At 52.1% G+C, this 25,562-nt stretch overlaps 1 protein-coding gene across 3 annotated transcripts in view; it reads left to right on the forward strand.

The window, feature by feature from the left end:
• The first annotated feature begins 449 nt into the window (after positions 1-449).
• The window catches only part of Dhrs3 (dehydrogenase/reductase 3), a 33,172-nt gene continuing 8,059 nt past the window's right edge, over positions 450-25,562 (forward strand). The window contains exons 1-2 of one of the 3 annotated variants that reach the window (XM_051170994.1): positions 450-872; positions 1,414-1,671. In XM_051170994.1, coding sequence (XP_051026951.1) covers positions 1,477-1,671 — 195 coding nt within the window. In that variant the 5' untranslated portion in view covers positions 450-872; positions 1,414-1,476. The remainder of the gene's footprint in view (positions 873-1,413; positions 1,672-25,562) is intronic. The other 2 variants (XM_051170995.1, XM_051170993.1) reach the window with 2 other exon arrangements.

Below are 25,562 nucleotides of genomic sequence, written 5' to 3' on the forward strand. Positions count from 1 at the left end.
GAAGCGTCACTTCCTGGCCCTACCTGGATGCAGGAGGATGACCAAGTGACCTGAAATGAACCCTGGGCGACCCGGTTGCATCAAAGCATGCGCGGAGCACCCCCTCGGCTTGCCCTGTGCGCTCAGGGATGGGTCACCTGGCCCGGGCTGGGAGGAAAAGTCAGATGAAGCAAACAGGCTTGCCGGAGTTGGTTCCAGCGTGTTCGAGTTCCAGCTGCGAGCCCTCGGGGACTAGGGCGGCAAGTCCCAGCTTGCAGAAATGAGAAGCGAATCCCAGGAGAGTGCCAGTCACACTGAGACCGGGTGCGCGCCCAGGCGCGTGCCCCGCCACCGTGCAGGGGGAGGGGAAGTCGCCGCAGCCACTCAGAAGCGTGGTAGTGAAGCCTCCCAACAACTTTAACTGTCAATCAGACTTAATAGGGTATTAAAAAAAAAAAAAAAAAAGAGGGGCGCCCTTTCAGTCCACACCGCAGCTGCCCCGCGAACGAACGAATATACGGCGGTGCAGACTAGGGTGTCCTATCCACGCGTCCCCACAGCCAGGCTCAGTCCAAGTTGGAAAGAACAAAAAAGAAGGCAATAAATGCTAAAGGGGAGAGAGGGAGAGGGAGCCGCCACATCGAGCGGCAACTCCCAGCCCGGGCTGCAAGAGGGAGGAGGGAGCCGGAGAGAGCAGGCGGGCGCGCGCGAGGGCGAGCTGTGCACGGGAAGAAACTGACACCCGGACCCCCCACTTCTCCTGCACGGTGCTGGCAATCAGATCGCGTTTAAGCAATTTCCTGAGCCCGAGAATAGCAATGAGTCGGGAGACTTTCGCGGACTGAAATTGGGAGCTGCAATCACTCCCCAGGTTTTGTGTGTGTGGTGTTTTTGTGAGTTTTTCTTTCTTTCTTTCTTTCTTTCTTTCTTTCTTTCTTTCTTTCTTCCTTTCTTCCTTCCTTCCTTTCTTTTCCTAGAGAAAGTTGGAGGGGGCGCTACAATTGGGAAACAGCTTTTTGTTTGTTTATTTTTTTAATCTTGCACTTTGAAACCGCGGACTGTAGCAGTGTGCGCGCTTGTGGTTGGTGCCCGCCCCCCCCCCCTTGCCTTGCTTAAAGATCTCAGTCGGTCTGTAAACATTACCTGTGAATTTCCCAGCCGAAGCGGCTGTTGGGGCAAGAAACTTCTTGTTAGAACTTCCCACCCCGGCCTCTCCTCCGCCCCTCTCACTGTCCCAATCTTCTGAGACGCTTTTTCCCTCTCCGCCAGAGCAGAGTTTATCTTTTTTTCCCCCCTCTCTGCTTTTCCTCGCCCAGTACTGGAAGATCAGTTGTTCAAGAGTGGCCAGGTGGGACTTCTCTCTTTTTCCATTTTTAGTTTATTTATTATTGTTTGAGGTGCTTTCTTTCTTTTTTTAATTCCTGTTTTGCTTAGTCCGGGGAGTTTGTCCACCGCCTCCTACCTCCTCCCACTGTGCCCGGCTCCGCCGCGCGGAGGATGGTGTGGAAATGGCTGGGCGCGCTGGTAGTGTTCCCTCTGCAAATGATCTATTTGGTGACCAAAGCAGCCGTGGGACTGGTGTTCCCCGCCAAGCTTCGGGACCTGTCGCGGGAGTCAGTCCTCATCACCGGCGGTGGGAGAGGCATCGGGCGCCACCTCGCTCGGGAGTTCGCAGAGCGTGGCGCCAGAAAGGTACATGGCGTGGGGGGTGGGGGGGTGGCAGTGCGACACCTGGAAGTAGGTGTCGTGGGTGAGGGGACTCTGGCGCGGGTGGCGGGGGGGGGTTTGCAGGGGGTGCTCCCACCTGCTGCGGCGACGGAAACCTGCGCCAACAAGCTGAGAGTCTCGGGCCACCCACCCATTGCATCACCTGGGGTTGTTAAGCAAGTTGGTTTCAACCTTAGTAAATTTCCCGGGCACCAGAGTGTCTTAGGAAGGCCCTGAGCTGATCGGCTCTCCTGGGATTGGTACCTTGTTGGCTATTTACCCCCACCCACTCCCAGACTTAGGACACCCACCCATTCTACCGCGCGACTCCCTCTCTAAGGTGTTGTGTCCCCCACACACACACCCTCCCTCTCGCCACCCCCCCCCCGCCTCTTTGCCGGCACCCTGCTGTGCTCGGGGTGTGCGCGCCCCCTGAGTAGAGCTGGAAGCTGCCTGATAGCTTGCGCTTGGTATTTTGCTTGGCAACTCGCTGTCTAGACCCAACCTAGGAGGCGCAGCTCTGCAGGGGCGGGGGGCGGGGGGCGGGGTGGGGGGGGCCTTACTCGGTTCGGATTTGTAAAGGAGGGGGTTGACTTGGCTGGCCTAGCCTGGCAGAGCGACTGGGAGGCCCAGGTGTTTAAAATCCGAAATGAGGACTGCGGGGAGGGGCGGGGAGGGGGAGGGCGGTTGGCGGGAACCAGGGGCTGATAAAGAACCGTGTCCTCACCTTCGACCTTGATTCTCCCGCCCTCTTCAGCAGTGGGGCTCTTTCCCCTCTAGATTGGGTGGTAGCACTATTTCTCACTGACCACTGCCTCTTGCTATGTGGGTGGCAGCAGCTCCCCTCGCTCCAGGTTTTGGAGACGTGGTGCAGGAGGGTGTTGGAGGGAGAGCCAGCTGTCACCCAACTTGCAACTGCAGACCAGGCTGATTTCACCCAGAGGCTAGAGCAATCAATGGCGAGGGATTTGAGGCCGGCAGCCGGCCTGCGAAGACGTAGAGGAAACCAGGGAATTAGTTTGAAATTTAAACTGTTGCTGGGGGGGCGGGGGGAGGGGGTGGGTGGGAGGACCCGGCTAGCCAGCTGATCTGACATGGAGCTGCATACCTTGGGGATTAGAGTAAGTATGCTCCGTGGAAAGCCAAACTTTCATGTAATTCCAGGTTGCTTTTGTTTTGTTAAATACTGCCCTGAGATTTACAATTCCTTCGGTGGCTGGGACTGAATTTTGGAGTCTGAGCCACCAGCCAAAGCTGATTGCCCGTTAACCCTTCCCTGGCTGAGCTGCTGTTGCCCAGCTGAGGTAGGGGGCGTCCAGCTTTCCAGAGCTCCTGAATCTCCTTGGGTGGTTTGGACAGCTGCTTAACCTTGCCTTTGGAAAGAGAGTTCAGGAGTGTTTTTAACCCTTGGACTGGATGAATTAAGGGGAAGTAAGAGTTGTTCTCAGCAGTTTGGGGGTGGGGGGGCGGCAGTGAGCAAGAGGAGTATGTCTTAGTGGAAGGCTTCTAAAGCTCTTTGTGGGGGGGGGACCAAGAGGGCAGAGAAGGGGACCCTTGTGGAAGGGACACTTAGTGACAGTTGCTTATGCTTGACATTGGTTAGCTGCCTATGTTCCAGTTGTCTGAATCTTCCAGCTGGTCCTGGTCCTGAGGCCCTTTCACTGTTTTGTGGCAGACTGCAGTAGACTTATAAGAACAACTTTGTCGACCTGGAAATACTTGACAGACTGTAAACAATCCTAAACTGAAGTCAGAAGAAAGGGGGGGGGGGGGAAGGGTGCGGAATGCAAAGTGAATCCAGCAGGTTCACACCCTGGAAGGCACAACCCCACCTACCTTGGAAAGGACAAGCTTTTCCATGGAACAAGCCCAGGCTGATGAGAAATAGGCCTTTAACTAGTGACAGGGTCACCCAAAAGAAAATCCAGGGTGCAGGAGGGACATGGGGGGGAGGGGCCTGGGAAACTCCTGGTGCCATTCACTTGGCTGGCAGAATAACCTCCCCGCCCACCCCCCCAGTTCTCTCTGGAATCATAACTATCCACAGTTACTGGAGCCACTGCCCTCAGTGTAAGTTTCTTTCTATTCCGGTGACCCCTTCCTTTCTATGCCCTCATTCCCAGTCCCCAGTGCCTAAGATGTCCCAGGCTCACCATGCCCGGGACTAGGGAACCCGGTTCAAAGCCTGCCTCTGGCATCCAGCAGTTGGTGGCAGGGCTCAGGGCCTGGTGACAGGGCAGAGGGCAGGCTGAGATATGCCGACAATTCCTGAAGACTCAACACCGCACTTAGATGTTACAGCACGGGCACAAATTAGTGTGTAGCAGCTTCCAGTGGCCCGTGGCCTAACTTAACCACACAGCAGCTTATGACAGGCGGCTTGCCGGGAAGTGGAAGGGGCTGGACCTTGTCACTGTCGCCTCAGTCTTTCTTGGTATTCATCAGATCTCACCGAGTGAGGAAAGAAAAGTTTGGAAGATACACTGTGCCCTCATTTATAGGAGACACTGTATCCACCTCCAGCCCCGAGCTTGCTACTAGCCCTTCTCCGTGAGGCATGCTACTAGCCCTTCTCCGTGAGGCAGCAATCTCTGCTGTACTTACCAGAAAGTGTTCTTCTACCTAGGAAAGGGGTCTGGTTGCTTCAGTCCCTGTAAGTAAGCCCTAAAGCCATGTTACCACCATCAGAGTCCTGCACTGTTGATGGCTTCTCCCTTCCAATTGAACATTTTTGTACATTTCTGGGCTCAGCACTTAAGAGCACCAGAGAGGACTTAGGTTCAATTCCTTGCATCCACTTGGCACAGCTCACCGCTGTAATTCCAGTTTCGGGGGATCTGACGCACCCTTCTGGCCTCTGAGGGCTCTGCTGCATGTGGTACACAGACATACAAGCAGACAACACATTGATACACATGAACAGATCTCAAAAGGGGGGGAGTGGTCCCTGCCTAACATAGAAGAAGGCAGCTCTCCCAGCATGCCTCACCAGGACCTTGGGCAGTTATGACTTGACTTTGTCTGGGTTTTTCAGGGCGCGACAGGGAAATATAGCCAGGCAAGCTTGTGTTCACAACCTTCGTCCTTAATCTTAGTCTGATATGAGTTTCCAGACGCGCACACGGTCTGCTGCTTGGGCTCCTGGATTCTGTTGATACTTGGAACTGTCAGCCTGGCTGTGATCATCTCAAATGACTGAGGTCACAAGTGTGACTGTCATTACACGGAGACAGTCATTCCCACACCTGTGACACTGTGGGAGAGGGAGGCATTCTATGTGCCTGTGGAGACATCTGTGATGTGGTTAACATACATGACCCCAGGGCCTTTTTGCATCATTGTTCTGAGTGGCCTTGATGGCCCGGAAGGTAGGTGTGACATGTAGCTTGTGTCCAAGATGAAGATGCAGTTGGGACGAGAGCCCTCTTATTAGAAGCCAGCTTTGAACCCATGATCGTCAGTTTCACAGCCAGAGTGTATCCTTCTGGGCCAGATCATCTCAGCCTCGCCCACTGCCTCCCTCAGGGTCACAGAGAGGTCAGACAGGAGCTGTTAAGTCTTGGGACCTAGTACACAGAGGTTTTTCTGGAAGGGGAGTCTGGTAAGCAGGGCAGGAGTCAACAGGATGCAGGCAGGATGTGGATAAGCCCACTTATTCAAAGAAACGAGTTGGGCTGTATTTAAATACAATGGGTGGGATGCTTGCCAAAGAGTCAGGCAGGCAGACTACAGGGTTAATCTTAAACCAGGTTTGGCAGCCCACGCTTATAATTCTAGCATTTGAAAGGTGACCCAGGCTGATCAGGAACTCAAGGCCAGACTCTGCTACTTAGAGTTCTGTTGATTTTGTTTGTTTGTTTGTTTGTTTGTTTGTTTTGTTTTACTTATTTATTTATGTGTATACACTTGCATATATGTAAGTGTGCCATCTGTGTACAGGTGCCTGTGAAGGCCAGGAAAGGACATCGGATGCCCTAAAGTTATAACTGTTTGTGAATTTCCCAGTGTGGGTGCTGGGACCAGAACCCCAGTCTTCTGCAAGAGCCTCAAGTGCTCTTAACCTCTGAGTCATCTCTCCAGCCCCCATAGCAGGTTTGAGACCATCTTTGGCTACATGAAAGTATTAGCCACACTCCAAAAGGGGGTAGCCATCTGGTGTAGTACCTCAAAGATGCAGGGACCACTGTTAAAGGATTGCTACTGGGTTTTTAAGCACAAAGTCTGGGTCCTGGCTGCCCTAGAAATCAAGGGTTGTCCTTTCTTTCTCTCTCTCTCTCTCTCTCTCTCTCTCTCTCTCTCTCTCTCTCATAGTTTTTCGAGACAGGGTCTCTATGTAGTCTTGGCTGTCCTGGATTCACTTTGTAGACTAGGCTAACCTCGAACTCACAGATATTTGTCTGCTGGGTGATTCTGGATCCTGTGTGACCGACAGTTGTGGTTGTTAACCTTCCAACGGGGGCTACCACAGGAACCGGAAGTCATCTAGCAATGGGCCAGGGAGAGGGCTCCATTGGTAAAGCATTAGAGCCTGAGTTTATAACCCCCAGTGCCCATATAAAGAGCCAAGTGCTGCGGCACACACCCATAATTCCGAGCACTGGAGAAACAGAGACCTGAGATCCCTAGGGCAGCCAACCTGGTCTACTTGGTGAGCTCCCGGCCAGTGAAAGGCCCTGTCTCCAAAAACTGAAGTGCAGACTGATTGAAGAAGACAACCAACATTAGTCTCTGGCCTTGCACGCATAGACACAAACATGACAGCTCCTGAGAGACTCCGGAGTCTCTAGTGCTTTTGCTGCCTCCCAGGAAGGTGCACAGTGTGTCTCCAACAGCCAGGTAGTCTACCCTGGTCAGACAATAGCAGTGTGGCTCCTCTGGTGGGGTCTGGAGGGGTCCTGACTGCCCTAGGGATTCTGGGATCGGAAGCTTCAGATCTCGCTCCCATGCTCACTCAGAAGTGCTGAGCTCAGTCTCCCCATCCAGAAACTGCTGGGTGACCCAGGCAACCTGTCCTCCTCAAGCTAGCCCAGTAGACTTTATCAGGTCATTTGCTAACAGCCATGGACCAAAAAAAGGTGGAAGGGACTTCTCAGTGTCAAAAGGAAACCTCTCCATTCTCCAGAGTTGGAAGTTCAAAGGGACAAAGTAAACAGCCACCAGAGTGGTCCAGTGGTCATCTACGGACCTCCTGTGCACATTTTGCAAAGGGTTGAAGCCGCTGTGATGGGCACAGAGAGGAAGCCCTTTGCTAGGTCAGTGTCTGGGGCTGTTTTCATAGATGTAAGATCTGCTCTTCCTCCTGCAGCCTCTGGCCCTTGAGCAGGCAGCTCTGAGGTGGCACAACCACCCACCTCACCATCCTACTCCTAACCCCCTCTCCCCCGCCCCCCAGCCCCGACTCCATTCTATTGCAGCTCCGGCTGTCTATCACACAGTGACAAGCCACACTGAAGGTCACCATGGCGGTGGGGAGGCCAGTATGACCACAGAGGGCAGCTTCGCCTTCATGTGGGCAGGTGGTGCTGTGGTGCTGCCAGACACCCATGTGGGGGGGCTTCATCCACCCTGGGCCTCACCTCCCATGGCATCAGCTAGCAAAGACCTAGCAGTCTATCCTGGCCTATGGTAGCCTCTTCGCTATGAACACACAACTGAGTGGGCAGGTACCTTAGGGATGGCAGGGCACAGACAGGTTCTGCATGGTCTGAAGACTGCTCTCCTCGGGTTTGCACATCCTTCGCTGGCACAGCTGTAGTCTTGCAACATGGAAGTGTGTGTGTGTGTGTGTGTGTGTGTGTGCGCGCGTGCGCGTGCCCACGCGCGTGCATAGTGAAGCAATTCAGATTTTGAGCTCAGGTGTCAGGAATACCAAGGTTCACAGGTTGGCTCTTCTGTTTGCTCCCCAGGTTGCCCTGGGCAAGTTGCTAAACCTCTCTCTGACGCTCACTTTCCTTTTCTGCCAAGTGGAATTAAGTAAGCTAATCTGTGTGTAAAGTTCAGAGCACAAAGCGAGTGATCAGAAAGTGTTGGCCACAGTGGAGAAGCTACGGGCCATAGTCTCTAAGGCAGAAATGATTTGTGTCCTTTGAGCTGATCCTGATAGGTTGGTTGCCATGGGTTGCTATGCTATTGACTTTGGTGGGGGCCCTTGGTCAGTGCTCTCCAACTGAACTTCTATGCTCACACTGCTGGTGGTCACAGAGTCAGTGCCTTCAGAATAGTGCACACTGCCTCAAAAGGGGTTCCTGAGGTCAGAGGTCCAGCCCAGGTCTTAACTGGACTGCATGCAGGGCAGGGTGCTGGGGCTGGGTTCCTTCTGGAAACTATTTCCTTCCCCTTCCCACATCCTCCCCCCACCCCCCGCCCGCTACAGTCCTTGAATGTATCTCTGTCTCTCACCCCTACCTGTAGCCATGCCAGACTCTTGTGTCTCTTTCATCCACTCAGCAGGGGTCATAACCCAGAATCCCATACCTCATACATGCTGGGCAGGTACTCTGCCACCTCTTCTGAAGCCCCAGCCCTTCCTTTGCCTGCTTTTTAAACTTACTTTCATTTTAACGATGGGTATGTGAAAGGGCACGTGCATGTGAGTCCAGGGCACAAGAAAGTAAAAAGAGTGCAAGAGACCCCTTGGAGCTGGAGCCGTAGGCGGTTGTGAGCTGCCATGTGGGCGCCAAGAACTGAACCCAGGTCCTTTGGGCAAGCAGTTTGAGCTCTTGACCGAGACACCCACCATCTCTCCAGCCCATCTTGACTGCTTTTAAGGCACCCTCTGACTGTGTGTGCTAACCTGAATAATCCAGGACAGTCCATCTGAAAACCAAAAGGGTCAGCATATTCAGTTCCCCGGGCTTTTCACCCATCCCCCATGTAAAGCAGCACATTCATAGTTTGGGGGATCCTAGATGACCCCTTCGGGGCTGGTTTCCTGTGAGTCACACCCTCTCGCCCCACCCCCACCCCCATGTAGGCCAGTGGTTGTAGACTCACTGGGGAGAGTCCACCTTTGTGGAGTAAAACCCAAGCAGGTATTCACTATGCCCTGCTGAGCCACAGGTGAGGAGGACACACTGATCTCCCCGAAGATTCTCCACAGACTAAAGGGCATCTGGAAATCTCTGAGGACATGGGGACCTGACGGGCATTGCCCAAGTGTGGAAAATGGCCTTGGCCTTTCCCCAGCTACCTACCAGGGAACTGCAGCAGCTGCCTGCGTGACACCTTAACTGTGACAGCAATGGCTTAGTGAGATGGGAGCTCTGATGGGCCGGTGGTGAAGGAAGGTGGTGGCCATCTTTGATCCTCCTATTAAGAAAATACTCCCCTCCTCCTGAGCAGGGTTCAAGTGAGCTGTAAAGGTGATGTAGATGCAGCCGAGAGCAGAAGAAAGTGTGTCTAGGAAGGAACAGGTGGGAGATGATGAGCTAGCCAGAGCAGGAGTGGGGGGGGGGGAAGGGCTGAACCCCTAAGCTGGGGTTTGGACTTGATTGGGAAAGCACTGGGGAGCCCTAAAAGATTTCCTACAGACACGCATGACAATGGTTAAAGGACTGTGAAAGGAGTCTGATCTTTAGCGCGCATTCTCTGAGAGTAGAGGGATTAGAGTGCCTTCTATGGACGTTACTGGTCCCCAGGAAAAGCCCTGCCCTTCCTGAAGGCCCACAGCTGCACTCCCACCACCCTGCTCCCTGCAGAATGCCCTGACCCAGCCACTTCCTGCTGTGATACAGCGCTTCCTGTTGCATTCCAAAATGCCCCAGCATGCCTGGGTCCCCACTCCGACAGCCCACCAGCTGTCAACTAGGTCAACTCCCAGGCACATGACCTGTGCCCTCTTGGATTCAATGGGCTCCTAGCAAACCAACTTGCGCACACCTTTAAGTACCTTAAGGCTGGCATCAATAAAGTGCTTAAGGACCTAAGTCTCCCTGGGAGCCCTGGTGTGTTGCTGGGTGTTTTGTGACCTCAGAATGGCCCGAGTTGAATCCCCAAGACCCATATAAAGTTGGAAAAAAAAAAAAACAAGTTCCAACCAGTTGTCCTCTGACCTCCACACACATGACACACACACACACACACACACACACACACACACACACACACACCAGGCACACAGACACACAGTAATCCTAATTTCTCTGAGAATTCAGATAGAAGCTCAGTGGTTAAGAATGCTTGTTGCCCCTGGAGAGAACCCATGTTGAGTTTGTAGCACCCACATGATGGCTCACAGCTCTCTATAATGCCAGTTCCAGAGGATCTGATGTCCTCTTCGTCCTCGTCTAGACTCTTGTCAGACACACACATGGTACCCACGTATACAGGCAAATACTCTGTACACATAAAAATAAATAAACCTTAAAGATTACATATATATATATATGCGCTCTTATTCACTGAGCCACCTCCCAGCCTGCGTCTTAAGTCTTGAATAGCAGATCTGTTTTTTCCTGCTCTCCGGGACGAGCAGAAGGCTCATGCTTGGCAACAATGCTGAGTGGTGCTGGTGTGAGTGAGCAGGCAATCACACTTGGTCCTCCACTGGGTTTCGCTTCCTGGGGTCTCCATGACTAAATTCTGCATGGTTGTTTTGAGCAGAAGCCTTCTCGTTTTGAGGCTCATCCTAGCAGCTTTATCATTGCTGACTGACAATGTCGTTCGTCACTCGCATGGTTTACCAGGCACCCAATTACCCAGATAGCATGAATTCTTTGCAAGGGGGGGATGGTGAAAGGGGGGGGACACAACACGTCCTAATCTTGTCATTGCATAGTGCCCAGGTGTTAGGAAGATGATAAAGCTGGGCTGTGTAAGGGTAGAGATGTCAGATCAAGTCAGTCAAAATAGAAGACTGTGCCAAGCCACACTGCAGGGGTGATTGTTATGGGGGTGGGGGTCGTGAGGTTGAGGGATGGCTTTGGTGGGTGAAGTGCTTGCTGTGGAAGGGTGAGGCTCGCGCGTTCAGACACCCATGTAAAAGCCATCGGTGTGGTGGGCACCTGTGCTGGGGACAGGAGACAGGTGGAGCCCAGGATTCTGATAGCCGGCCAGCCAGCTTAGCCAGAACTGCAACAGCCACGTGCAGTGAAAAGACCCCCAAAATAAGGCAGAGAAGAGCCACATAAGACATCCTAAAGTCAACCTCTGCCCCTGCCCCCATCCTAACACACATACACACACACACACACACACACACACACACACACACACACACACACACACACACACACACAGGTCTGGGGTCACTTCAAGGCTCTCTGGCCTCCACGAAGCAGGGTAGGCGAGAGTTCCAGGAACCACAAAGGGAGTTGGTGTCAGGGTTCCTGGGGCCTCTAAGGGGCCGAAGCCCCAGCTCTCCCTTCTAAATGATTGAAGGCCGATGGGGGACAGCATATGCCCTGGACTTCCTGTGTCTCCAGGTTGTCCCCAGGCAGGCCCAGCATCCCTTGGCTGTTCAGCAGCCTTCCTGCTCCAAAAGCATTTTCTTGCACTTTTGACCTTCCCCTTGTACAAGGAAGCCGGCTACAAATGATGGAGCTCAGAGACCCCAAGTGACTCATCCAGCCACATAGCAAGTCCACTCCTGAGGAGATCCCTGGGGGCCCTGACCAGGCAGCCTCCCAGCATGGCCAAGGGGATGGATGGAGCCAGGAAGACCTTTGGACTAAACAGTCTGGCTGGGGACAGCAGGCGTCATCCAATTTGGCATATCTTTATACCTAGAGAATATTATGCCTTCTTCATGAACTTTCCGTAAGTCCAGAGCCACTGCAGATACTGAGAGCCAGAGTAGATTCTTCCCAAATCACTGGACAAAAACCAGAGCTGACCTAAGGCCCTGCCCCTGAGTTTGGAGGTCCCTTGAGGGAGGTGCAGTCCCTACAGGGGAGGCTGACTGCAGATAGTGGAAGCTGCCAGTCCTGGGGGATGCTCCAGAGGAGGCAAGCCCTCCAGCTGGGCGGGTGCCTGTGGCTGAGGGGATGGGGGGGGGGGGTAGCGCACGGTTCACCCAGCGGCCAGCAGACTGGCTGCGTGTTGCAATGTCTCGTGGGTTTTTTTGCAGCATCCTGTCAGTGTGTGCAGCTGGACTGCCCTCACCGAAGAGCAAGGAGCAAGCATGTGGCTGGAGCAAGCCTGCCTGTGTCTCTCTCTCTCACACAGGCTGCTTGTCCCTGGGGGCTGCTGATACCTTGTAGACTATCCATTTGCAGCCCTGGCTTCAGCCACCACTGAGCAGCACCCATGACATCAGGGCATTTGTTTACTGCCAGTCTGGTCATGGAGGAAGAGCCTGAGGTCTGAGTGGCCCTTTTGAGCTCCAACCCCTGGCCACCTGAGCCTAGCATCCATTTCATGTTCCACCCCCCTTCCTGTCTGTACCCTGAGACCCCACTGCAGTCCCCTTCTCAACTCCCACCCCTCCTCTATCTCTACTCAGGACCCACTTCCTCATTTCTCTTCCACCCCACCCGTACTCACACCCAGGCTCCTAACCCCAGCCCTATATTCATCTCTTACTCTGTCCCCACATGTATTCAGGACCCCCCAACACCAGCTTGCTGCTCCTCACCCCTGCCCCTATCTTCAGCTAGAACCCCACCCGCCACCCCCCACCTCACCTCTATCTGCACTTTGGACTCCAACCCCAGGCCTACTGTATCAGTGTTCCTCCCCGTCTCCATCCAGCCTGGGACCCTAACCCTCCCCCACCAACCAGTCCCTACCCACTGCTAACACTCCCTCCCCCACCCCCCCACCCTCAGTATCCTACCCCACCTCCACTTGCAGAAAGACTTCCTGGAACCTCCTGCCAGACCAGCCATTTGAGATCTGTGCCTGGCCACTGCCTCTGTCATGTGAGCCTGCTGGCCAGCCTCGCTCCATCTGCATGGAGCACACAGTGCCAAGGCAGCAGCGTGGTAGCTGTCAGGCGCCAGGGACAAGGTCCACTCTGTTATTGAAAACTGTGTTTACAACCTAGGTGGTAACTGACCTGGCCCTCCCCTTTCCTCTTCGTCACCAATGCCACACTTTCAGAAACTGAAAAAGCCCGGGGACTTACTTGTTCAAGATCTTTCTCTTCCCAGGTACCCAGACTTAGCAAAGCCTGCTTTCCCTGGTGTGGGGGCGGAGGGAGGGGGGGTGGCCTGGAACTCTAGATGCCAGCTTTCTTTTTCAGCCTTCTCCTCAGGCCTTTGCAAGCCTGGTCCGTCCTGTGACAGCCCACAGCCAACTCTGCAAGCCTCCTAGATTCCTCCTTTCCCATCACCCCTTCCCAGACACCCCATCACCTGAGGATACCGCACCTCCTAACTCATCTTACCCCACCTGGATCCTAAATTCCCCTCCCAGGACTCAAAACTTGTTCCAGCATCCAAACCAGAGGCTGTCGTGTCTCTGCTCACAGTACCGTTAACACCAACCCCTACCCCATCACACTCAAAGTGGAAGTCAATGCCCACTGTGGCTGATAGCCAACGTTCATCTATGACACACCAGCCATCACGACACGGAGCACCTTCCTGTTTGGGCCTGTGCGTGCGTTGACTGGTCTGCCTGTCTCTTTCCCGGAGACCTCTGCACGGCTCTCTCCTTCACATCCCTCAGGTCTCTACTGAAGTATTTATTGCAGCTGCCTGCCCCCTTTAGGACCATTTCCGTGCGCCATCTTTCTTCACCCCCTGTGAAGCTCTGTACTCCTCTCGGGGCACGTGCAGCCCCTTGTGTTTTACATGGTTTTGTTTAACTTTGAGGGGATAATATGTGTTTGTGGGGTACATGCGTGTGCGTTGGTGTGTTTGAATGTGCGTGCACGTGTGTGCTGGGTTGTGCATATTGGGGGCACTAGGTTGAAGCTAAATTTCCTCTTCAGTCACTGTCCAGGTTATGTAATGAAGCAAGCTCTCTCACTGAACCTCGGTCCTGCTGGGGCTGGTCTCACTAGCCCTAGCCTCCCATACTGTTACAGGTGGCCCAGCATGGGGCTCCAGGAATCCAAACTCTGGTCTTCATTCCTAACCAGCAAGCACGTTCAGGTCCACTGAGCCACCTCACCAGCCTGTGTGGTCATTTGTTCACATGGTTCGGCTTGTCGTCCCCACCCCCCACTCCCGGCTGCTCCACACACAAACCCATAGGCAGACCGCACACATGAATGGCATAAAGTTGTTGTGACCCAGGGCCTGTAAGTGTGCCTTACGAGCAGGTACCACTCAGTAAGGTGTCCATGAATGACCGGACAAAGGAACAAACTTCTGAACTAGCTTAGCTTTGAAGTCCAGCTTCTGTTTTAAAACTTCACACGGGGCAACTGGTGTGGGTTCCCTGAACTGCCTGGGTTCAAATCCCACTTGAGGATTTTTTTTTTCCATTATGCCATGTGCCAGGAGTGGGCAGTTACTGTCTCCCCACTCCCTCTTCAGCTCCCCCAAGATCCCCTGGCCTCCTGCTCCACACGGTCCAACTGGAGGAACTAGAACAGAGCTTACATACGGGGCTTGAGCCAGGAACGGTAGCCTGCGTGTCTCCACCTTTGTGGCTTGCCCTTTGCTGTCTGCGGTGGTAACTGATATCTGTGGAAAGACGCAAGAGCCCTTGTTGTTCCAGCTAGAGAGACCAGCTGACTCAGAACCCGGGTAGGAATCACACCAGGGGTGGGGGAGGGGGAGTAGGGAAATTCCTGTTTAGGTCTCACTTGGGTTTTAGAGCAAGGCTGAATACTGCCTCTTGGCAGGTGGCAGTTTTAGGGTCTCCAGCGAGATCCACTGCAGGGAGACAAGAGCATCTGTCTCAAAAAGAAGACAAGAGATGGGCAATCAGGCAGGGATGGGTGTTGGATCAGGTGTCAATCCTTGAGGCTGACTTCCTGAAGGTCTCTCTTGGTTTTACACTGGATGCCCTTCAAGGACACAGAAAAGCAACATCAAGGAAGGCAGAATGGGGCTGGGTGATTGCTCAGGTGGGTGCTAGCATGTCCTGAGAGAGCTGGCAAATAGAAAATGTGGCCGTTGCTCAATTTGACTAAGTGGGTCCAGCTTAGGTTCTAGAAGGATCTCTGGCTGTTGTCTTACATTTTACCTGAAGCAGCAGCAAGGTGGAGGAGCATCAGTAGGGGGCCATGGCCACATTAGGCTTGAGGGGAGAGGAAGGCTGGGCCCAGCATGGCTAGATTCAGAGGGTAGATGACAAAGACTTTGATGGGCTGGGTGCAGAGTTAGAGAAAAGGATCCATGTGGAACCACGAGGTCTCTTTGGGGAGAGCAGAGGAGACATCAGTGTGGTGGAGGAGACCCAGTGGTCTGGTAACTGAGCCCACGGGTTCCATGGCTCTCTGGCCTCGATGTCATACGTTGTCACATCTGCTGAACGAGCTCACCTGTTGGAGATAATAGGACCCCACCCTATTGTAGCTGTAAGAAGTGACTATAAGCTAAATGACTTATAAACTACAGGCCTTCCTGGGTGTGGTGGCATAAGCTGAGGCAGGTAGTTTCCCAAATTTAAGGCCAGCCTGAGCTATAGAGTGAAACCTTGTCTCGTAGGGGAAATAAACAAAACAGGCAAAAAAAAAAAAAAAACAAGACTTATTTCTTCATAGCTCTGGGACCCACTTCCCAAATAGATTCCTCTCTTCAAGCCTTTCATCTCTAGTATGGACCCTAATCCATTATAGTCTCTCTTCGGGGGGCCTTAACTGTACTGTATCTGCAAATAAGGTCACAGTTGCGAGCATCAGCTGTCAGCACTTGGACATAACCCCCACAAGGTCACATATCAACCCGCTCTTCCAGCTCCTGGGCTATTGTGAGGATTTAATCTCAGGTCCCTAAGACAGGGAAGCGCTCAAAGCAAGAGCCCAAGAAGTGGTGGGCGTGGCCTCCCTCCCCCTTCCTGCTTTTCCTATACTGCCACCAATAGGAGCACACACCCTCTGGCCCCTGTGGTCCAGCCTGCTGAGCCTGGACATCCTCAGAGGTGAGGGTTGGCACTCTTCTTGCCTACTCAGTAACCATCTGGCCAGCAGGGGCCACACAAATGAGGACCACGCTGTCCCTCCTTTCTCTGGGAGGCCATCCAGGCAGGCACGTGGGTGCTGTAATACCTGCACACGTTGCTTAGTGATACCTGTGTGGTTAACAGGTACACAGGGCCCCTTTGTTCCTGCAGGCAGCCAGTGGCCAAGGGCACAGATTCGAGACTCAAATCGTGTGTGTCTCCTCTATGCCTCAGTCCTGGCATACAGCAATGTTCGTGGACCCTTTCCTAGAGTGATAAGAGCCTGCTGGGACATGTGTTAGGGTTCCTGGTCATTATGGTGGCTCCTTGAAGGGCCCAAACTCCAGGCTAGTGGCCTGACAAGGCTCCAGGTTGCAGTCAGGGACATGCGGATGGGCTTTGTTACCTCTGACCTGGGGCTGGCCATGGGATTCCTGTAATAAGCTTCAGGTCATTAGCATTGTCAAATAAATACTAATATTATTGCTATTAGCATAACAAGAACAGAAACAGATGCTCCTTCTCATAAAAGACCCTACCACTCAGGAGATGGCTCAGTTAGCAAAGTGCTTTCTGGATTCTCGTAAGGACCTGAGTTTGGATTTCTGGCACCCATGTAAAAAGCTGGGCCCAGCGTGGGAGGAGAGAGACAAGAGGATCTCTGGGGTTTGCTGACCAGGTGGTCTTGCTGAGTCAATGAGCTGCAGGTTCTAAGAGAGCCTTTTGCCGTCACTCTCTGACCTCCGTGAGCACAAGCACAGAAACACACACAAATCCTGTAAAAACCCAGAGCTGACCACAGTGGTGCTGGGAGACCCTCTGAGGCTCGGTATCTTGCCTGCCCTGGTCACAGTGTACTGGATGCAGTGGCCACTCATCCCTGTTGGTCCCCTATGAGTATGGAGTACATAGTCTTGGGGTGCAACTCGGGGGAAGGAGGCAGCTCAGCAGGCACATGGTCAGCACTTTGAATGATTGTCGTTTGGAAAGAAGGGGTTTCCTGACTGGGCACAGGGTAACAGGACAGCACTGGCAATGGATGAGGACTAGGGCAACCACCTAGGGCTTGTCGCTAGGAAAAGGGCCTCCCCTCAAAGCCAGTTGGGGGCTAGAGTTTCGAGCGTGTTATTGTTTGAACCAGTTATTGTAGAGACAAAAGTTGTAGACGCTTAACTAAAATGACACTACTGTGGATGCCTGGGCAGGCAGAGGGAGTCCTAGAACCTGTCTTCCAAGCCTCCTCCCTCTTAACAGCGCCAGAGGCCCCTCCCTAGAACTCCCAGAGTCCAGCTTGAAAACCTGGCCAACAAGGTCCCGCAGCTGACTCTGCAGATTGGGCGGCTTGGACCCTGGTCTCTGCCTGGCTGGCCCATGGCTGTGGCTGAGGGATGTGTTTCAAGTCAAGGGAAAGATGAGCCAGAGACCACTAAGGTTCTGGAGTCCTGACCCAGAGAAGGCTGTGTCTAGGAGGAAGCGAGACAGGGTGTGGCTGTTGGGGGCTTTGGGCCGCCATTATCCTCAACCCCTCCAGGTTTGCAGGCCTGGCAAGTCTTTTACAGAAAGAGGGCTGTGTGGCTCTTGTGTTGTTGATAATAACCCCAGCTGGTTCATAATGCTCCTAGTCCCCTTCCAAGCAGGCGCTCAGACTTCAGCTCGTGGGAGTTACCTATGGTCTCCAAGTTCGCAATGACGTATTCAAGAGATGGGCTTTCTCTTTAGAACTACCTTAAGATTGATTAGTTCTGAGCCCCATTTCTCTATTGGGTTCTTTGGTTTGGTGGTGTTTAATTTCTTGAGTTCTTCATGTATTTTGGATATCAGACCTTTGTCAGATGTAGGGTTGGTGAAGATCTTTTCCCAGTCTGTAGGCTGTCGCTTTGTTCTGTTGACAGTGTCTCCTGCCTTACAGAAGCTTCTCAGCCTCAGGAGGTCCCATTTATTAGTTGTTGATCTTAAGGCCTGGGCTGTTGGTGTTCTGTTCAGGAAGTTGTCTCCTGTGCCCATGTGTAGCAGGCTTTTCCCTACTTTTTCTGTGGCTGAACTGGTTGAGTGCTTGCCTAGCATGCATGAAGCCATGGGTTTGATTCCCCAGCATTCGTAAAGCCCATCATGCTAACACACACATGTGATCCTAGCACAAGGATGGTAGAAGCAGGAGGATCAGAAGTTCAAGTCATCCTCAGCTCCATGTTGGATTTGAGGCCAAATGGGTTACAGGAAGACCTGTCTTTAAAAAAAAAAAAAAAAAAAAAGGAAAGCCAGATGTGATCTACACCTATAATCGCAGAGCTTTGGAGATAGAGACAGGAAGGAAGATTTGAAGTTCAAGGTTACCCTCATCCACTTACAGAGTTCAAGAACGAACAACTTTTGCTACATAAGGCCCAATCTAAAAGAAGAAAAAGAAAATAGAAGGGAACGGAAAAAGGTGCTTTTGAGAGCAGCAGCCCATGGGCTCAGGATCCTTCTGCCTCAGCCTCTCATTGTTCGTACCACAGATGTGGCCACCAAGCCTGAATCTCACATTTGAGAGTGTGCTCTGCTCCCAGGCCTGTAAGGCGAGCTACCTGGGAGGCCAATGCAGAAGAGTCACATGTTCAAGGCCAGCCTGGCCAACATTAGACCCTGTCTTGAAATAAAATGTTTTTGTTTTTTTTTTTTTTAAAAAGAGGTGGGATTTGGGGCTTGTAACTCATCGGTAGAATACTTAGCAGTTGCTGGTCCAGGGTTCAATCCCAGGTACAGGCAGCACACACAGGGAAGAAAGAAAGAAAGAAAGAAAGAAAGAAAGAAAGAAAGAAAGAAAGAAAGAAAGAAAGAAAAAAGAAAACCATGTCTGTGTCTCAGACACCTCAGGTACTCCCTCAGGGTTGCACTCATCCCTTTCTACTCAGGACTGCCCTAGCTCTGACTGTACAGTAGGCAGAGACTCCCAGGCTCACCCCTACTCAGCCACAAGCATGGCTCTTAATAAACACCCTCCTATCACCTACCTGCTGTGCTGGGAGTGGAGGTAAGAAGCCACACTCCTCCCAAAGCTCCCTCACCCAGTCTGCTGCCCTGCCCACCATGCTTGGGGGCATTCCCTTGTCTGCAAGGCCAACATTGTCAGTCTGCCTCTAAGCCACAGGGTCCATGGGCCATGAGCTCCCTGACCTGCCCAAGCACTTGGACACCTGCTCATGTCCCTGGTAGGAAACCACACCCACACCCACACACTCCACACACACACACACACACACACACACACACACACACACACACACACACACAATCTCTGGGATATCTCCCTGGATAGGGAAGGTAAGGCTGAGAAGAAAGGAAGGAATACCAGTGTCCTAGAATCAACAGACTTTTCTAGAAGAGCCAACACCATGTGACTGGATCAGCTCAGCCTGGCCAGTGCTGGATTCACCAGATGAATAGGAGCCCTGGGGGACTCTGCGCCAAGGCAGAGGGCTTCCAAGCGGTCGACATGCTCATCTGTCTGCCAGTGGGAACACAAGACAAGGGCTAGTCTTAGCAGGGAGGAGCAGGGTTTCTGAGTCACACAGCCATACTGATAGGAGAGGCGTGACCCAGGGCAAGGCGCCTTATCTGTCCAAGGACTCACATATTGTATGGGGAGTGACATACTCACCCACAAGGTGTGAGGGCGAAAGAGAGGATATCCCACTACTTTGACACAGGGCCTGGCCTGTGGCACGGGCTCTGTTACTATTAGCCATTGCTGATTGTTGTAGGAAGGAGGGAAGGGACATCCAGAGAGGCTTTGGAACTGGGCACATTCAGGCTTAGTTCTGCAGGATGAATAGGAGTTCGCAAGGAGCCTTAATGTTTGAGAGAAAACTAATAGAGAGACACAACAGACAGCCCCCTTATCATGGGTAGAAGCCCTAAAGAGGTATCAATCGGTGGGGCTGAGGCTAAGCAGGGGTTACTGGTGCTGAGTTATAGTGGGGAAGTTCATGATGCTCCTTTTGTGTGGCTCCTGCTCTTATTGGTACCTGTATTGCTTTGAGACAGGCAGGGGGGGGGGGGTCCTACTGTATAGCCCAGACTGGGGCCCTGAACTGGCCATCCTCCTGCCTCAGCCCCTTATACTTGGTGGTAATGGTTATTATTGTTGTTGTTACATTGGCCTAGGGGAGAGTGACAGCATATGTGAGGGAGTCAGAGGACAACTGAGCGGTCAATTGTCTCCTTCCACCATGTGAGTCTCAGAGATCGAACTCAGGTCATTGAACTTGGTGACAAGTACCTTTACCCGCCAAGCCATCTCACCAGCCCTGGTTTCTAAGATCAAAGTCACCTTGTTCATTAGAGACTTTTCCCATAAACAGACATAAAGAAGTAAGTGGCACTCACCCATAAATGGACACTAGCCCAAAAGGGATGTCCCATGAAAGTCTTCACTTACCAGGAGATTGGGATAGATGCAGGGACTTCCTATTGAGACTCTAGGTGAGAGAAGTATGGGAGAATGGGGAAATAGAAGGACCCAGAGGGTCCTAGAAACCCACAAGAAGAAAATCATGACAGGCAGATCTAGACCCGGGGGTCTGCTCAAACTACTGCACCAACCAAGGACAATACATACAGTAAACATTGAACCCCTACTCAGATCTAACCAATGGACAGGACGTTCTCCACAGTTGTGTGGAGAGCGGGGACTGACTCTGACATGAACTCTGGTGCCCCAGATTTGACCACTTCCCCTTGGTGGGACTTGATGAGACTTGACAGGCTGTGACCATATGGTGGGCAGGAAGTCCCCTTGTGTCACAGACCTAGGGGAGGGGAATAGGGTGAAAGAGGGAGGGAGGGAGGAACAGGAGGATACAAGTGAGGGGATAACAATTACTTTTTTAAAAAGTAAGTGGCAGTCAGGCACTTCTTCCCTGGGGGCCCTCTTAAGCTGCTTGCTCCCTATTGAGGTGTCAGAAGTTGGCTTTTCTGGGTTATTTCCCACTGTTCCCCTTTTGTTTGCCCCCTAAGTCCCCAAACTTCTTTCCTGACCCTAACTTTTGAGTGGCCACAGTGTGTCAAGGGTGATGCTGAGGTTTGTCTGCCCTTCCTACTCACGGAGATTCCAGCAGAGTGAGCCTGGAAGACACTCAGTGGGCACCAGCTCTGAGGCTTTCCTTTGTTTTCAGTACTACTGGGGATTGAAATTTAGGAGAAAGAATAGCATTTGTCACCGGCCACCTGTGCTCGGAGCCACACGATACTGATGTTCAAACACCAGCTCTGTCACTCAGTGTGTGGCCTTGGACAAGCCTCTCAGAGCTGCAGGCTCCCTCTCTGTGAATGGTCACGGTTTGACTAGCTCCTGGGTCCCCATAGGCGCCTTTGTTTATTCTTTGTCCTCTCCTCACAGTTGTAACTGAGCCTTCCTTGATCATTCAACCTTCCTTACTGGGATGGGCTCCCGAGGTGGGCAGGAACCGTGTCTCTCCCTGTGCATTTAGGTCCCAGCACTGGGCTCAGCCCTGACCCATAGTGGTTCTCCAGCCCTGGCAGGTAGGAGGACGAGGTTGTGGTAGAGACACCAAGCTGAATGAGGTACCGAGGAGGGCCTTCTGGGCTGGAGTGGACACTGGCAGTGGAGAGATTTGGCATTTAGGTCTTGAACACGTATCCCATCCTGCCATGGCTCAGGGCTGTACCCGCAGAGGCTAGCCTCGGTCCACATCCCATCTCCATCACATACCAGGTGTGGCTTTGGGCACTTGACTTAATTACCTGAGCCTCAGTTCCCAAGTATGGAATGTAGGTCACATAAATCTCTAACCGAGAGGATGAGAAGGGCTTCAGCTGCTGAGACTAGCAGATGGCAGTAAGGCAAAGATGAGCAGGCTCTACTGGTCCACACCAGGAACCAAGACCCTTTCCCTCCTCCTCTTCCTCCTCTTCTTCCTCCTCCTCCTCCCGCTCCTCTTCTTCCTCTTCCTTCCTCCTCCTGCTCCTCCTCTTCTTCCTCCTCCTTCTCCTCCTCCTGCTCACCAGTCCTGAGAGGGGAAGGGGACAGAAGCCCACTGCTTAACCGCCCCCCACCTGAAGAGACTGGAGGCCAAGAGATGTGGAAACTCCAATGCTGACTTCAGAAGCTTAGTTCAGCCTAACTCTGACAGCTGGTTAGCCAGGAGTTAAGGACAAGCTGAAATAGCTTCCAGGGCTGCCCCTTCCCCAGGGTCCTATCCACCTCCCCTCAAATCTCACTTCTCCCTGCCACCCACATCTCTACCTGGCAGGGCTGCCCCTTCCCCCAGGGTCATATCCACCCACCCTCAAACCTCACTTCTCCGTGCCACCCACATCTCTACCTGGCAGGGCTGCCCCTTCCCCAGGGTCCTATCCACCTCCTCTCACTTCTCCCTGTCACCCGCATCTCTACCTGGCCCTGGATGGGATCTGTCAACAATTGTGGTCACCCAGGGGACTGTGACAGAGCTATTTAGGCAGACTTTCTGCATGTATTGTACTAGGCAGGGACTCAGGCTCCCTGAGAGCCAGGCAGGGGCCCTAGGAGGAGCCTGTCACTAGAGCAGCTTCACAGAGGAGTCCTGTGCCTTCAAGCAGTCTCCCATAGCACATCCCACATCGGAGCTGCCATCACCACAGAGGTACGGGCTGGCTCATAAGGACAGGTGGACATAGGGTGTCCTACCCAAAGACATGCGTGCACCTGCCAGAGGACCTGAAGACACAAGCACAGAAGGCTGCATACCTTCAGAGATGCACTCCTATGCTCAGATGCTCAGATGCAGGCTTATAGACACATGTTCACAGATGCATACATCCAAAGTGCACTCACAGACACACAGGCACTCACCGATATGAACCTTGCAGATACACAGGGTGCACACTCAGACTCCTGTACAATCACAGACACACAGGTGCGCACTCAGACAGGCTCAGAGGTACTAGCAGCATTCACAGACATAGATTTACCCAGAAAGACGCACCTGCCCCTGCCACTCACCTTTGCCCAGCACCATGGCTAGCTCCTTGTCTGTACTTGCTCAGTTGGATGCTCTAGGAAACCTCAAGCCCCACACAGACTTTGGGGCTGCAAATAGCTCAGCCACAGAGGATGTGTCATCTTCCAGCCCCAAGAGGTAGTTTGATACTTACCCATACTGTCCCAATTTTGGCCTTTAAGATTTATTCATTCATTCAGACAACTTGTGCCTTAGTAGGCACTGAGATCCTAAACAGAACAGAACAGAATTGGGCTGTAGGGTCTCCAGGTTCACAGAGGCACTTAGCCACGATACCAGGGAGAGACATGGAGCCACTCTGCCAGTCTACAAAGGGTGATCTCAAGAGGACCGGGGTTCTGATAGTAGTCATTGCCTGCTTAAAGTGTGCACAGACTTTCATCCCACACGCCTGACCACCACTAGCTCCCTCTCCAGGGCCATCTTCTAACCCAGTTGACAGGGCTGATCTCCCTAGTTCCTGATTGCAAATATTCTAGGCAGACTATGACAAGCTTTAGACCCAGGGCCATCTGCAGACAACCAAAAACCAGGAGGAGCATATTCCTCTAGGGCCACAGAGTGCCCAGGCTTTTCTCTGATGGGACCCTGTGCACCCCTACTTGTGATAAGAACACCGCAGGGGTTCATAGTGACCTCCAGCCCCTTCTTGATGATTTTACAGAGAAAGGAAACCTAGATCTGTCTCTGGAGAGATGGCTCAGCAGTTAAGAGCACTTGCTGCTCCTGCAGAGGACACAGGTTCAGTTCCCAGCACCCACACGGTGCTTTGTAATCACCTATGACCTGTTCAGAGGATCACGTGTTCTTCTGGCCTTCATGGGCACTGGCTTGCATGTAGTACACATATATACATGAGGCACACATATATGCACATAAAATAAGAATAAATAAATATTTTTAAAAGAAAGAAAGAAAGGCTCCCTTGCTGGAGCCTCGCCCCTCTTATACTGATTTACCTGAACTCTGTGGTCTATTTATACATCTCTTGTGGGCCATTGATACATCTGCCCAACCCTACGAAGCCCCCTCCCCACTTATAAGTCCCATCAAGGTCACTGGGTCACTCCTTCACTTATTACCTGCTGGGTAAGGAATCCCTTGCTTCTCAGCAGGAGTTTCAGTCACTGTCTCTCTCGTGTCCATCTTTGCATCCTTTCTTCCCAGTATGACCAGAGGGAGGTAGAAGCTCTCCAGGGGCCTGTAGAAGAAGCGGGTGGCCCCGTCCTTCCTGGTGGCTGATGGGAATAATCCCAGCTCTAAACGTAACTGGTGAGAAGGCCAGCTGGTTCCTAACAGAAAGCATTCTGGAATATCGTACAGGAAGCTTTTCTACCGCTTCTAAGAATCAAGGCAAAGACTCGGACTGGGCTGGCAGGAGGTGTCCTGCTAGGGAAAATACGTCAGAAAGGCTTGAACTTAACATACCAGCAGACTGGTAGTGTGCCTGGAAACAGCTGGCTCACTCACTTAGGTGTAGGTGATGTCCCTTTAAAAGTCTTGTTGGGGCAGAAGAGATGGCTCAGTGGTTAAGAACACTTGCTGCTCTTCCAGAGAGCCTTGAGTTCTGTTCCTAGCACCCATAATTGGCCAGTCTGGTAACTCCAGCTCCCAGGGGATCTGGTGCCCTCTTCTGGCCTCTGTTGGATCCTGCATCCGTGTACTTAAACTCACAGGCACACATACACATACACATAAAATAAAAGTAAAAATTAGCCGGGCGGTGGTGGCGCACGCCTTGAATCCCAGCACACAGGAGGCAGAGGCAAGTGGATCTCTGTACATTCGAGGCCAGCCTGGTCTACAAAGCGAGTCCAGGACAGTCAAGGCTATCACAGAGAAACCCTGTCTCAAAAAAAAAAAAAAAAAAAAAGTAAAAATTAATAATAATTTTTTAAAACCTCATTGTTGGCCAGTGTGGTTGGTAATTTTATGTCAACTTGATACAAGCTAGAATCATCTGAGAGGAGGGACTCAGCTGAGAAAATGCCTTCATAAGATTGGGCTGTACGGGCTGGAGAGATGGCTCAGAGGTTAGGGCACTGATTGCTCCTCCAGAGGTCCTGAGTTCAATTCCCAGCAACCACATGGTGGCTCACAACCATCTATAATGTGATCTGATGCCCTCTTCTGGCTTGAAGGTGTACATACAGGCAATAATAAATAAATAAATCTTTTTTTTTTTTTAATTGTTTAAAAAAAAAAAAGATTGGGCTGTACCTAAGCCTATAGAACGTTTTCTTAATTAGTGACTGAGGAAGGGCACAGCCCACTGTGGGTTCTGCCACCCCTGGGCTGGTAGTTCTGAGTTCTGTAAGAGAGCCATGAGGAGCAAGCCAGTAAGCAGCACCCTACATAGCCTCTGCCTCAGCTCCTGTCTCTAGGTTCCTGCCCTGCCTGAGTTCCTGTCCTGACTCCCCTCACTGGTGGACTGTTAGTGACCTGAAAGTTTAAGCTGGACAGACCCTTCCCTCCCTGGGCTGCTTTTGGTCATGGTGTTTCATTACAGCAATAGAAAGCCTAAGTAAGACAGCGAGCAAGATGGCTTAGCAGGTAAAAAAAAAAAAAAACAACAATCCTGGCAACCTAAGATGGATCCCCAAACCCACTGTGGAAGGAACAAATCAGCTTTTAAAAGTTGTTCCCTAACCTTGGCACATGCACTGGCATACACTGTGGTACACCCCACATACACACACACACACACACACACAACAATAACAACTAATAATAATAATAATAACAGCAACAACAACAACTTTGATTTAAACTTCACAGTTAATTTGCGTTGGGTACTTTACCTTTGGGTGGAATCAAAGAAGCCAGCTAACATTTTTAAAGATTATCAAAATTCTGAGTCCCTGGTCTCCATCA

Source organism: Acomys russatus, chromosome 29 (genome assembly GCF_903995435.1).
Source record: "Acomys russatus chromosome 29, mAcoRus1.1, whole genome shotgun sequence".
Taxonomy (NCBI): domain Eukaryota; kingdom Metazoa; phylum Chordata; class Mammalia; order Rodentia; family Muridae; genus Acomys; species Acomys russatus.